Here is a 15,657-nt window from a genome sequence, read left to right on the forward strand (position 1 = left end):
TTTTAACTACAAACTTTTTTACATGTTTGCTATTTAACTTCTTCCAATCTGTGTTATTCTGTTAAGGATAGGACGATGATAGGAAACGTAGGAAGCTAATGGGAGTGTTACAAGTTTAATGTGCCTCGAAAAAGTCAAATCGATGGTTGTTCCAATCGAGTGGAAGAGAGATAGATGCGGCGCAAGCGTACACTGAGCGTAACGGGACACTTTTTCGCGCGTGCAGCCGGAGTTCATCGATTTATTAGACGTTGTCACGTCAAAAATAATAAATCAGGATTATGAATTCATGTACTGAACGAACTTACTAACCGTGGCTTCACTAGCGCAAGTATTGTATTGAAAGATATGTGATATTCCTAACCTCCGCGCGCGTGTGCGTGTGTGCGTGTGTGTGCGTGTGAGTGTTCATGTGCGTGTACGTGCGGGTGTGTGCATGTGTGTTCGGTGTGCGTGTGCTAGCTAGCACAATATAATTTCTAACATAAAAATTACTGCAATTTTGATTAAAAAATTAAAACGTAGCTGTTAAAATACACATATAAACAATTACAAAATATGACACTAAAAAAAATGCATAGATATATATTTCCAAAGAAGTAGGTATTATATCTGTAGTATGGAAAAGTGTCCCTTTTCTCTATGCATTTGAAATAAAATATTAAAAGTTAAGTTTCAGTAAGCATAATGTACTTATGTAATAGTACAATAAACATAATATCACTCAGGTTCGTTTAGTATTTTATGTACCTAGATTAACTATTTGCATCTAAATCTAAAGTTATTTTTTTACTAACAAAAGTAAGTTTAACTTCTAACGCGCGTACATTAGTACACGCACCCTTTTTTTTTTGGGAGAAGGGAAAAATGTTGGTTTTAAAACAGAGAAAAAAATTGGGGTGAGACTTCTTTTTTTTTTAGTATTTTCGGACGCTTTGTTGAACGGAAACAAAAAAAAAAAAAGGCCGATATAACCACCCTTGAAAATTTTATAGCACTTTTTTATTGACTCTTTTTATTCTTATTTCTCATGACAACGAAAATTCATTGTCATACATCATCAACGGACCCATTTTTTTCGTAGGGTTTTTGGTACTATTTTACCAGTACTAACAACACAGCTAAGTAAAATTTAATGATTAACATTAGTTTGAGACTTTCAGGTTTATATTTAAACAATTATGTACTTTTCCAAAGTACCAATTATATACTCTATAATGTACACATCACACGCGTCCACTCACTGGGCTACAATCGATACAAACATTTAAACATGGATGATTACAATGATAAACACTTACAAAATACCAATCAAGCACAGTGGTCTGGCTGAAACGGGCATAAACCTAACTCCGAAACATTAATGCAGCTGTAGTTTGTTGAGTGTTATCATAAAGGAAAAAGTTATCAAGATTTACAAATAAAACTAATTATATAGCTTAAATTACTACATCGTATGATTAAATAATTATTTTCCCTTTCTTCGGAAAGTGTGCCGTGATGTTTATGGCGGTACTATATGGTATGAACATGAAAAAACACAGTATTGTGCACGCACGTAATTAAATACAAAATGACTAAGTAGATTGGCTGAAAAACGTATCACAGTACTGAGAAAGAGTTTAACCAATAGCGAATTATTGCCGATACTTACTACACCGCGCTTGTGTGAATGCTTATCGGAAAGTGCGATTGAAGCCGTTTGGATTGAATTACTCGAAGTTCAACTTTTTTTAAATTAAACCCCGTCTTGCGCTAGTGAAAATGCTGTGAAACGTTGATCGTGTCCGGACGTGAAGCGATGGACCAATGGGAGCGACGATAGGGGAAACTGTCCCCACCCCTCCACCTATTTTTCCCTTTACACAGAATCCCTCATACAACTTAAAAAAAAAAAAAAAATAATTGAGGCAACCAAATGTAATCTACTCCAGTCCACGTGTAACCTATGGAGTTGGTTCAAATTTTTTTTCTTCAGTGAAAAAATGAATCATTTAACATTTTATAATGTTTGCGTACTGTGTTTAATTTTTTATTAAATTTTAGAAATGACTTCAGAAATGCGTTATAAATAGCCGTTTGAGGGGGAAAAAAATTTAGCATAAAATTTCTGATTCTTCATTTAACTGGTAGGTGTTCCATGCCTAGAGACCCGGAAAATTCGCGGGTTCATTTCGTGTTATGCTAAAATTCAAATAATTATACCTTAGTGTTGCTTCTGTCATTGGTTCACTGTTAATCTGGATGACTGAGGGCCAATTAGAGACCCATCACTCATAGAAGTGCCGAATCACAGGCCATCCAGTCGAGACGACTCACAAGTCAGCAGCCAATGAACAGTTGGCATTTGTCCGAGTGTGTGGAGTCTATCCTGGAGGTCGTTGAACCCGCGAATTTTCCGGGTCTCTATGACCATGCCACATGACGCCCCCTGCTCGGGAACTAGGGAGGCGGGTCTAGTCGATGTCGAGCTTCCTGAACGAGCCTTCGACGCCGAACATGTGGTCCGGCACGGGCGACTTGCCCACCCTCTTAGCCTCGTCCGTCCTCAGCTGCTCCTCCAGCACGAACCAGTCGGCGTAGCGGGTCTCCATCAGGCGCCGCAGGTCGGCTGCAACAGGAGGCGAGCTCCAGCAGCGCCCAGTAGCGCCCAGTAGCGCCCAGTAGCGCCCGGCGGCTGGGACTTGCGATGTCACCCGGCGCCTTCAACACACTCACGCGCCACAACGCCGAAATACACTAACGCCGAAAAATGTCATTGCAGGACTGCCACAAAGGTTAGGTTAGGTTAGACTAGGTTAGGTTAGATTAGGCTAGGTTAGGCTAGGCTAGGATAGACTAGGTTAAGTTAGGTTAGGGTATATTACGCTAGGTTAGGTTACATTAGGCTAGGTAAGGTTAGGTTAGGTTAGGTTAGGCTAGGTAAGGTTAGGTTTGATTGTGGTATTTCGGCACTAAGGTAGCCTACATTCAAGAAACACACACAAATTCATTCAGTTGTTATATTTCGGCGTTGTGGTACACAGCAGTTTTCTAGCTGTCGGCGTTGTGGTCAATTTTGACATTCGGCGTTATGGTATTTCGGCGTCGTTGTGGTAACGACCCCTTCAACACACTCACGCGCCTGCTGCTTCTACAATACACGGAAACGTAAAAAATGGCAACAAAGGTTGAGAAATTAATATGAATTTAAATTTAAAAAAAATATAATAATGTGCTTCAAGTAGTACGGGCAGAATTTAGATATATAATTAAAAAATAAACGGCTAAGAAATAATAGAGCACTAGATATTCTTGCACGTGAAACAATTTTTGCAAGCAAGTACTTGGCTTCTATTGGCCGCGCGGAGAAACGCAAATGGAAGAGCCTAGCATTGCCAAACCAACCCGTTCGGGTCTGTCTTGGTCTGCGTACTGTTGTAGAAAATCTGTTCCGTGATGTCCGTCTCCGTTTCCGTGCAATTTTAGACCGGGACGTGAACGACAAGGCACACCACTACCTAGAGAGTCAAATAATAATTAAAAAAAATTGGTTGTCTGTAAAGTCGGTTTACGGACGATAGTTTAACGTGACAACGTCATGACAAAACATTGATGAAATGATTACATACTGTTATGAATAAAATTGAATCATTGTTATTGAATGATCACTAATTTGTATGGATACAAAGAAGGAGTGAAATGAAATCTACAATTTAATTGATAAATTTACTTTTATTTGCACTCATTAATTCAAATATGTTTATTACTTTAACGAACAGATTATTTCAACTATAACTTTTATACATGTTTGCTATTTAACTTCTTCCAATCTGTGTTATTCTGTTAACGATAGGACGATGATAGGAAAAGTAGGAAACGAATAGGAGTGTTTCAAGTTTAATGTGCCTCGAAAAAGTCAAATCGATGGTTGTTCCAATCGAGTGGAAGAGAGATAGATGCGGCGCAAGCGTACAATGAGCGTAACGGGACAATGAGTCATCCTTTTTCGTGCGTGCAGCCGGCGTTCATCGATTTATGAGACGTTGTCACGTCAAAAATTCACCCCAACGATTTTATACACCTCTGCCAGGGAGGGATTATTTCAGTTAATACTTTACAGTTTCCGCACACGTTAAGATGACTATAAATGGTTAATTATTAAAAGAGAGTTGTATCATTATAATATTTAACCTTATGCGAATTCAAGGAAATTCATCTCCTAACAAAAGTAATTGTTTTAATATTATCTTAATTAAAAATAGATGATTTAGGCCTACCTAGTATGAAATAATCAAACTGACTGAACTATGTATTTAATATTATATAAATTCGATAAACAAATAAGATAAATTCATGCAAACTTGCTTTAAGCACAATTTGTATAATCCAGTAGTCTGTAATTTCAAAAAAGTAAATATTTTCCCTATGCCGAGTTTCCCACAATGTGCCTTATTTTAATGAACCGCGCAATATATCCACTGCGCTATGAAGCCTGACAGAAAACATTAAGGAGAATTTGAATTATAATGGTATCTTTAGGTTTTTTAAAAATTGATATTACTCTTTACATTGACTTATTTTAGTTTACCAAATATATTTCAGGATATTTTCATAATCATAATGTTGCAATTGGCCCACCAATACGTTTGAAATGTTCCCTAATTTTTATGAAAGATACTTTATATGGTTTTATGTTCATACATGTGAGTGTGCCATCTTCCTGTAAACATTTTGTTACATGTTGCGCACGCATTGTAAAAATTCACTTTCATAATTTTTCCATAATGCGCCTAAACGCCCTTTTTTACTTCAATAAAAATATTTAACTTTCTTTTATTATTTTAGGAAGTAGACCTTTCGTTCCTTTTTATGGTTGTTATTTGAAATTTAAAAAAGGCAGCTTTAATCGTTTGTTCATATTTATTTAATTGATAATTTCCTTCAAGTAAGTAAAGTTATATGTCAAAAAAAAATTATAGGAAGCATAATGGACGGACGAATCTTTGAACCCGCACCCGGCAGAGTTTATATGGAGTTTATATGGAGTTTATATGGAGGTTCGAAACTGTTTCATGGCCTCGACACCGGAGTGCGCTGAGAGGCGTGTGACATCAGGACAACAAAGAACTGTCGATTGTTGAGTGGCGCAGATTTGTTACCTTCTTGCTGGGTATGTTGGTAGACCAAAAAAGGGTTGTCGTATTTATCTTTGGATAGGTTGCTATTCTATTCATAATATTTTAGCATTGCATATTACTCTGCAAATATATGGGGATGGGATACACATGTATGTGACCTATGTAGTATCTTAGTGGCGGTAATTCCTCATGAATCATCATGAACTTCTACATCATTACTGTATGTTTAAGAGCAATAGCGATGCATTTTTTGCTATAAATTTACATTATATACGATGTTTCATTGTTTGTTTGGTATCTGTGCCATATGGTTTCCCAACTGCTGTAAATAATTCTAGTAAAAAAAAATATAAAACATTATGTTAGTATTTTATATCAATTTTTAACATAACTATTATCAAACGCTACGGTATATGAAAAAAATACATATAAAGATAACGATGTTCAAAAAATATTTGAAGTGTGCCACCGATTTCAGCAATTTTTGGTATGGATGCCGTGACCCCAAAAGGATTGGGAAATGCTATACGTTACACGTTGTAAGAAGTCAGGAATTAGATTAAAATTAAAACTCTTTTTTTGACTAATAGTTTTCATTATCACGCTGGCTGAAGGAGCACATCTTAAACTTCAAGAGTTCCTTTTATTAAATATTTTTTTTTTCATGAGATATTTAATGAGAAAGTGCAAGATCAATCTGGAAATGACAACAAATATTATAATACTGTCAACAGTATGATCTTTACAAAGCCCTTATTGTGTGATCTAGGCCTTAATCAAAACAAATTTTCAATGCGAAACGATAATAACTTTGTTATGCCACAAAAACGGTTGAATATTATGTGGAATCGTTCTGTTCCTGTATCTCCCTCTTAAAGATCCCCTGCATAAACAGGTATCTTAGCAAGTGACAGAAGAAGTGTTAAAACAGTTCGGTCGCTTACCGTGTAGCTCACGCACAGGTCTCTCTTTGCCGCCGTACTCCTCCGGCAAGATATCTATCGACATGAAGTCCTTTAAAGTCTCCGCTGATCCATGGAAGTGAAACTGCAACACGCAAGGTTGATGTCTGAGTTGATCTGGTTGCTCACTGCGACGTTTTGTAAACCATTTCTGAAAGTGCAACTCGAAACAAGCATAACTTCCAGCACAATGAAGTTGGAATGAGCGTGATGCTAAGGTACAACTTTCATTTGGTAAAAATGTTATTCAAGTGATTGTTACAGATTTTACTGGGAAACGTGATGCGAGTGTTACAGTGCTAGCCAATGATGTGCAAACATCTAACCTCAGTAACGAGCAAATTCACGTGTTCTCATGTTCTTCATCTTGAAAATAAACTTGTAATACTAAAACGCAAACACGAAAATATTTTTCATTAAAATAATGCAGAGTGTCATAAGTTTACTGATAAATAAAATAATCGTTATTCAAATCACAACATTTTTGCACGCGGATCACACACATACTTTCCCCGTAGATGGCAGCACGGAACAAAAATAAATTCGAAAAATTAGAAGCGGCTCCAATAAAGCGAAAAAAGACTTGAAATAATCTTAAACCCCTGCATTGAACGCAATTTTCGACAAGGAATTTCATTAAAATACGATCTATCTGGTTAAAAAATTCCCTAAAAATGTAATATTTTAAAGTTTCCTCACACGTTAGAATTTATACTTTTGCGGTATTACTGAAATATCAACCTAAACACATATTATAACAACAATAATACTTGTTTGTGTATTTGCTTTTGCTTAAACGATGGAAATCAGTCTCAAAATAATTAATAGAAACAAACTTTAACCTTATTGAGCTGATTCCACTTGATCATTACATAATATTTTTAATGTTATTAAAAAAAGGAAAAAAAAAAAAATCTCCAGTGACAATTCGAACCACGATATTGAGGTTAACAGGCGCACGTTCTATCGCTTTGCTACCGAGCTCGTGTACATGTAGCAAGGGAATACCAGTTTTATTGCTTATTTTAAAACGTGGAATTAAATTTTAACTATTCCTATTTAGGTTTAGCAAATATATTCCAGGGTATTTTCACTATCTCGAAGTTACATTTGGCACACCTATACGTTTTAGTATGGACCCTAATATTTACAAAGTGACTGTACGCGGGTTTATGTTGCTACATGTGGGTCCACCATCTTGTTTACACATTTCCGTCCCTTGACTTCCGTTCCTTTTCACGAAATCACTCCTAAATGCGGTATGACCAGAGCTAAGATGTTCGCACATCAAAAAGAAACATACAGTGACGAATCTCACTAGAATACTCCCGAAATAATGTTGAACATTAAGATCTGAGACATTATATTTTCCTATGAGCAAATGTTTTCGACGGTGATGTTTATTCCAGAAGTGCAGAGATGGTTTTGTCAATTACATGACCGAAAACTTTTGAGTTATCAAACATAAATTTATAATGTAATCTATCAATTCACTAATCCATTTTCAATTCTAAGATAAAAAAATGCTTGATTATGAACAGCATTTAAGCGCATTTACAGCCATAAATTGAAGCTTCGTTTTTTTTTTAAAAACATCATATTGGATATTACCTAGGTGATAAAAAAGTTTAAGCATGAACAAGTCGGTACATAGTTGTATGCAGAGAACTTGGAATTTTTATTCATTTACAATAAATAAAGTGACGGTCACTAAGTCAGTACCACACAAGTGCGTTGCAGACAAGAGGCTGTTTGACGGGCAAGCGATCAACTTGACCAAATCTCGAGTTCGAATCCCAAACATAAACCTCTTGAATACACCTCTTGAATCAAAATCTGTATCTCAAGGGTCAAAAAGAAAATAACACACGTCAAGAAATAAAAATAAATAAATAAAAAGCTATGGTGTTGACACCTTCAATCATTTGAATGTTTGTTTCATAAATTATGTTTCCATAGTTAATACATATTATATTTTATTTATATATGACATGTTAAAAGTACAATATCTTGAGGAGTGATAACAGGATACGTATGAAGAAAAAAAATTGGCCTAGTAAACTTCAGAGTTTACCTATCAGTGTTGAATTTTTTAAATTGACTTTAGATCCTATAATATTTTTAAGGATTTGATGGTATTTGAGGATTTAATTGGCTTATATCTTACACGCACACACATATATATAATCACCCAAGCAAAGCAACACTTATTGAGGATGAAAATTAATTAATATTCTAGGGGAAACATCCCTTCAACATCGAGGTCATTAGAAAGGCAGTGAGATGATAATGCGTTAGGGGAATGAAGTACCCCGTGAAAACAAAACGAAAATATCCTGAAAATAAAAAACCAAGGCATCATATTTAAATGATATTTACTCACCATTTGAAGTAACTCGTTGTGCAAGAAAGGTTTTAGTAATGCAAGCACCTTGTCCATGAAACTAACCGTGTTGATTATGTGAATTCCTTTGAGTCTGACAGGGTGACATTCCTGCAACAAAACAGTGGTTCTTTTTTAATGTAGCTTAAAGCATACAATTAACATAATTGTACATATTTTATTAGTGAGTTTGGTGTCGGAGATAAACAATCAGAATATCTGCGATGAATCTAAGATGTAGTACTTTCGCTAGAAATGTCAATAATTCCGACAAAAATTATTATCTATGCTACGCGTTTAGCAACACAATTTCAAGTCTTGACATGTATTTTTTCACTGTAATGAGCAAAATGCATGGTGCATGACAAAATTATAGTGGACTCTGGTTTTAAACCCAGTATTACCTGCCCGGACTGTCTGGTAGAATTAGGAAAACATGGTATTATAATGTTCTGCATGTTAATGTTCTGTAAATATGACTTTGTATTCAAAAACAATTAAATGAACATACTCAATCCTAAAATTAAATTTTAAAATTACATTAAATAAAATAAAATTTGAATTCGGTATAAATATAAAATTTTTATTAATATTTTTAATTTATGAATTTTTGTATCCACGTTTATTTTATTCCAAACACAACCATCACTGGCCAATTTTATCACGTAGCGCTCGCTATGAAACATAATCATTGACATCGATTCGTTAAACCCCCTAGAAAATAAAAATGAAAAAAATTAAAATAAAAAAACATAATTTTTATTGAAGTTTTAGAAACAGTCACAATACTTGCTTTATGGCGAATTATTAAATATGTTTTTATCTGTTGTGCTTCGCCTACAATTTTAAAGCCACCATCCATGTTGAATAATTTGTACTGACTTTATCTAAAAAAATATTGTCAAGTAGTATAGTTCTTGTCATTTACAAATACTTTTGAAATAAAATAAATGCTTTGTAAAATTACAAAGCTCTACCTTGTAGTTTTACAAGTGATATCTTTGGCAACTGAGTATCAAAGTTTGTTTACAACCGAAAAAAAAAATTATTTCTGAATTAATTTCATCCAGTGATCCCTTATGCAATTTTAGGGTCTTTCCCCTCACTCCTTTTGGGAACCACCCCAGGTGACAATCATATGGATGTAGTACACCTACCTGCATGTAGTGCACCAGGATTCAGTAAACCCACCTGTATGTAGTGTACCCACCTGTACGTTGTGCACAAAAATTGATGTAGTACACCCATTTGGATGTATGTAGTATACTCACCTGTATGTAGCACAGCTGGATGTAATATACCTGGATGTAGCTCTACTGGATGTAATAGACCTGGATGTAATACACCTGGTGTAGTACACCTGGATGTAGTACACCTGCATGTGATATACCTGGACGTAGCTCTCCTGGATGCAATAGACCTTGATGTAGCTCTACTGGATGTAATACACCTGGTTTAGTACACCTGGATGTAATATACCTGGATGTAGCTCTCCTGGATGTAATAGACCTGGATGTAATACACCTGGTGTAGTACACCTGGATGTAATACACCTGGTGTAGTACACATGGATGTAGTACACCTGGATGTAATATACCTGGATGTAGCTCTCCTGGATGTAGCAGACCTTGATGTAGCTCTCATGGATGAAATAGACCTTGATGTAGCTCTACTGGATGCAATAGACCTTGATGTAGCTCTACTGGATGTAATAGACCTGGATGTAATACACCTGGTGTAGTACACCTGGATGTAGTACACCTGCATGTGATATACCTGGACGTAGCTCTCCTGGATGCAATAGACCTTGATGTAGCTCTACTGGATGTAATACACCTGGTTTAGTACACCTGGATGTAATATACCTGGATGTAGCTCTCCTGGATGTAATAGACCTGGATGTAATACACCTGGTGTAGTACACCTGGATGTAATACACCTGGTGTAGTACACATGGATGTAGTACACCTGGATGTAATATACCTGGATGTAGCTCTCCTGGATGTAGCAGACCTTGATGTAGCTCTCATGGATGAAATAGACCTTGATGTAGCTCTCCTGGATGCAATAGACCTTGATGTAGCTCTACTGGATGTAATAGACCTGGATGTAATACACCTGGTTTAGTACACCTGGATGTAATATACCTGGATGTAGCTCTCCTGGATGTAATAGACCTGGATGTAATACACCTGGTGTAGTACACCTGGATGTAATACACCTGGTGTAGTACACATGGATGTAGTACACCTGGATGTAATATACCTGGATGTAGCTCTCCTGGATGTAGCAGACCTTGATGTAGCTCTCATGGATGAAATAGACCTGGATGTAGCTCTACTGGATGTAATACACCTGGAAGTAGTACATCTGGAAGTAGCTCTACTGGATATAGTACACCTGGATGTAGGAAACCTTGTTGAACACCCACCTGAATGTAGTGCACCTGGGCGTAGTGCACCTGAATGTAATTCACCTGGGCGTAGTGCACCTGGATACAGCTACGTGCACCCACCTGGATGTAGTACATGAGCTTGCCGAGGACGGAGGGCGAGAGGCGCGCGAGGTGGCCCAGCGAGAAGCCCTTCATGTCGAACACGGACACGTATCCGGGGCACAGCGCGCCCTCCGCGGACAGCAACAGGTCGTTCACCATCAAGAACGTCTTGGCGACCGCCAGCATGGAGTACTTGCTGGCGGCTGCGTCGCTCAGCCGGTACACGAGCACCCTGTAGCCCTCCGGCGTCTTGGCGGTCATCTGGATCATCTCGCTGGACAGCGCGCAAGCCCTCCGTCTCAGGCTTTTCCTTTCGCCGAAACAGACGCCTTCTTTGCTTATTTTTTTAAATCTTGTCTCTAGTATTTTCAACAGATGTTCACATAGTGTGGGTGCAAAAGAGATGAAGAAAATACGCACACACACACACACTGAGAGAAAGGTTTGTTTGCCTCAACAAAATATTTGTTTATATATGGCGAAATAAATAAATAAATTTTGTTAGTTCAAAAAAAAAAAATAATTTGTGGTAGGAAAGATTGTGTTGACCAAACATAATGATTTCGTCAACTCAAATGTGTATTTGGTTAGGTGTAAAAAATTATTTTTGTTACTTACCGAGTTTGATTAAACTAACGAAATATTTTGTTCCACCAAGTAAATATTTGTTTCCCCATATATAAACAAACATTTGTTTGATTCAAACAAACCTTTTCCTCTGTGATGATTATTTGCGGCAGGACAAGAAGTTCAAGGGAGGTGCCGAGTTAAAAATTTAGAAAAAAAAAATGCTTTAAAGGAGGATTAAGCCTGACCATCTTGCAATTTCAACTGTTGTGATACTACTTACAAAATAAAGCTTCCCTGATAAATATTTTGGGTCGACATGGCATTAATATTACCTTTGTCTACTTGTTGACTACAGCAAACAAAAATTGTATCATAAAAAAAGTTTTCGATAAAATTATAAGAATTTCAAACACTCTGAAAGAATTCTATGGTGTGCCTACTAACAGACTAATTTTTTTTTGTCCTCCAACCCTTGCTTTTTCCACCCCTTGCAGTTATGGTTTGTCGTATAGAAAAATTTTTAAGACACACGTTTTTGGCATTATATTATTTTTCGTTCAAACGGATGTGATATTCATAATATTATGGTAGTTATAACGTTTCTTCTGATTTAAAAAAAAAAACCTTCTCCATTTCTACCCCTTTAGGTCGGATATTGCCCTATTAACGAAATAGACCGAAATTTTCCCTGTTTATATTTTATTTATCAGTTTGGAAGTGATTTGTGAAAAATTACGGCATTTATCGTGTCCACAAAATTATTATATATAAATTTTTGAGTTGACGATGGTTTTGGGGTGTATGGACCATGAAACGGAAAACTATATAAAAGTTTTCTGGAATTCGACCATGGTAACGGCTACAATAGGTAGAATTTCTTTGAAATATATCTAAAAAAATAATAAACACGGAGTTTGAGACTGAGCTTTAAATCAATGAAAAATTACTGATTAAATTTTTTTTTTTTGACGTATGCCATTTTTTGTTTACACAGTTTTGTAAGTACGGGAAAAAATCAGACCTCACAAAACACAGCGTTGCACATACGAACCCAGTCTGTGGTGTGATATTTATCTGTTTAAGATTTTATGTTTTTGAAAATTTACAAGCGCTTAAGTTTTTTTATGGCATATCATCTTTTTTTGTTCTGTTTAATTGCTTATTTTGAAAAGCTGATGCAACAGTATTTTATTTACAAATGTGGTTAATCATAAGAGAAGGCGTATCACCCAACTTTGTCACATTCAAAAAAGTGAAATAAAATAAATAATAATCTGTCCTTACGAATTTTTTCTACATTGAAAAATATTGTTGAGGTAACAATTGTTTATTTGTTGAAAAGGAACATTTTAAATATGTAGAACTTTAGTTAATATCGTGTCCTACTTCACCTTCGGCCTAATAAATTATCATGAAATCAAAATATTATTTTTGAGAAATCTTCTTGACCGATAGCATAAAATCCGGAGATTTTCAACATATGTGCTTCCGTTCTATCGATCTGAAATCGGTATAAACCGCCGACCTGGATTAATAAACGTGAAGATAAATGAGAATTTGGCGCTCGAATTAAAACGCAACGACTTAATTAGGTAAAGAACGTAAAATATTTTACAAGAACCTAAAATATATTGACACCCAGTATGCATTTCAAAACGAATGTGAAAAAAACATGTCCATTTATGTTTTGAAAATAAGTGGATATTGCCTAAAACAATTTTCGGTATAAGTGTAAAAGTGACGGCTTTTCTGTAAAAACAGATTATAAAATTAATAATGGCGTGTGTTTGATCATTACAGACGTTTATCTATTTACCCTGTAAAATATCGTTCCAAAAATTCCTATGCAGCCTTTTAAGTGATGCGGCAGTTGCCATGCTGTGCAGTACGTTACGGCCAGGGTCAAGACTGTTTACTACCCTAATTTGTTATCCATTTGAAGTGAAAACCAATTAGGCAGTAATAATTCACGTAAAAAAAAACAGTTTCCAAATAATCAAAATGTAAGAAACGTCGTCTCCTGTACCAGAATAAACACCAGAAATATAAGTAGAACTAAAATTTTTTTAAAACTCCATTATCAACGTACACTTCCCACTTAGTTCATGTTGTTGTAATAATATACTTACATTAATGATCATGTAAAAATAAAAAAAAATAAAAACAGTAATTATCAGAAAACTGTAGGAATTTGGAGATGCCATTTACAGGGCACATAGTGGAACGTCTGCAGTGTTAAAAAAAACAAAATTTAGAATTTTATAATTTTTTGACGTGACGTCTAATACATCGATGAACGCCAGCTGCACGCACGAAAAAGGATGACTCATTGTCCCGTTACGCTCATTGTACGTTTGCGCCGCATCTCTCTTCCACTCGATTGGAACAAACATCGATTTGACTTTTTCGAGGCACATTAAACTTGAAACACTCCCATTCGTTTCCTACTTTTCCTATCATCGTCCTATCCTTAACAGAATAACACAGATTGGAAGAAGTTAAATAGCAAACATGTATAAAAGTTATAGTTGAAATTATTCTATGTTAAAGTAATAAACATATTTGAATTAATGAGTGCAAATAAAAGTAAATTTATCAATTAAATTGTAGATTTCATTTCACTCCTTCTTTGTATCCATACAAAACAGTGGTAATTCAATAAAAATTATTCAATTTCATTCATAAAAGTATGCAATCATTTCATCAATGTTTTGTTATGACGTTTTCACGTTAAACTATCGTCCGTAAACCGACTTTACAGACAACCAATTTTTTTTAAAGAAAAAGCCGCGACTTTTACAATTTGCCTGACTTCGTGAACGTTACACAGGCGCGGAATGACTGAAGTTTCGAGTTCTAACGGCTACCTGATGTCGAGGGCTTGCTGTACGTCGCCTCCCAGCGGGTCCCTGTTAGCGAACAGTTCCGGCGCCATGGTCTTCATCGTGAAGTAAGACTCGATGGTCTTCTTGGTCTTCTCCTCGTCGTCGTAGCAGCTGTGCAGGAACAGATGAAGGTGTTCGTCTGTAACAACGGTGAGATCCAGTGTTATCAGGATATCTTTCACCCGCCACGGATTGAGAGAACTGGACCCCCGGTACGTAAGACAGCTGCATACGTTTTTAAGGTGTTCATGAAATTTTGTTTGGACGTAATCGCCCCCGCAAAGTACAAGTCCTTGTGGCTCCTGCCAGTTGCAAAGAAACCTTAACGTTGCAATCAGCCTTTTTTTTTCCGTAGGGCGTAACTTAACTTTCCCACGATGGTATTTTGCCGTCTGATGTGTGGCATCGATATTTTTAGCGAACGAGTGAAAGTGCTGACGTCCACTCGTTTGAGTAATTATGCAAATATTTAGCCTCGCCTTGAAATTCTCGCAGTGACCTTACACGAGTTAAAAAAAAATTGTTTCTCTTCGGTGGCCAGTATCTGCACCATCTTGAACATCGTTTCCTGACATTTCCTACAGTTGAGTTTTAGTTATAAAAAAAATTGGCATAAATAGACAAAGGTAACAATTATTACTTCATGACTGTCCGTACGAGCCGCTGAGTAGAGAGGGGTGTCTACAGTTCGCAGGGAGGGATAGGTAGGACTGGGTAACACCAGTCAGGCACTGGGGTCATCCTTCCCTAACGTCGAGAGTGCCCCCGCATCCACTGATATACTCGTCCTTACATACACCACCCAGGTGCCCCCAGTCCCAGCCTCACCCAGAACAGGAGATGACGTGGGTGATGGCTCAGACAACAACAACAACAACAACAACAACAACAAAACAACAACTTATTACAACAAATTTTATGAAAGCAAAACTATGCTAAAAAATGTATTACTATTATTATATGATGTACATTATTTGTTTTTTTACTATTATTTTTGTTTATGTGTATATGATTGTACTTAAATGTGTATCTAATCATAATGTTTAATATTCTTGACGAGTCCTATACTACATGTACAATATAATTTTATATTTTTGTAGTCGACTTGGACAATAAAACTACTATACAACTATACTATACAACGGTAAAGTGATCACTTATAAATTACTCTTAGGGCTCGAACGCACTTACTCATTTTTTTTGTTTGTCATTTATTGTTTCGAAGTGCTGGTGCTGTAAA

The 15,657-nt window shown here is 36.2% G+C and overlaps 1 protein-coding gene across 2 annotated transcripts in view; it reads right to left on the reverse strand.

Moving 5' to 3' along the window:
• Positions 1 to 914: 914 nt before the first annotated feature.
• The window catches only part of LOC134536015 (alpha-tocopherol transfer protein-like), a 342,792-nt gene continuing 328,049 nt past the window's right edge, over positions 915 to 15,657 (reverse strand). For both annotated transcript variants that reach the window (XM_063375510.1, XM_063375509.1), the window contains exons 3-7: positions 14,400 to 14,556; positions 10,981 to 11,236; positions 8,466 to 8,576; positions 6,065 to 6,167; positions 915 to 2,611 (exon numbers count right to left, since the gene is read on the reverse strand). In XM_063375510.1, coding sequence (XP_063231580.1) covers positions 2,457 to 2,611; positions 6,065 to 6,167; positions 8,466 to 8,576; positions 10,981 to 11,236; positions 14,400 to 14,556 — 782 coding nt within the window. In that variant the 3' untranslated portion in view covers positions 915 to 2,456. The remainder of the gene's footprint in view (positions 2,612 to 6,064; positions 6,168 to 8,465; positions 8,577 to 10,980; positions 11,237 to 14,399; positions 14,557 to 15,657) is intronic.

This window comes from Bacillus rossius, chromosome 10, assembly GCF_032445375.1.
Source record: "Bacillus rossius redtenbacheri isolate Brsri chromosome 10, Brsri_v3, whole genome shotgun sequence".
NCBI classification, from domain to species: domain Eukaryota; kingdom Metazoa; phylum Arthropoda; class Insecta; order Phasmatodea; family Bacillidae; genus Bacillus; species Bacillus rossius.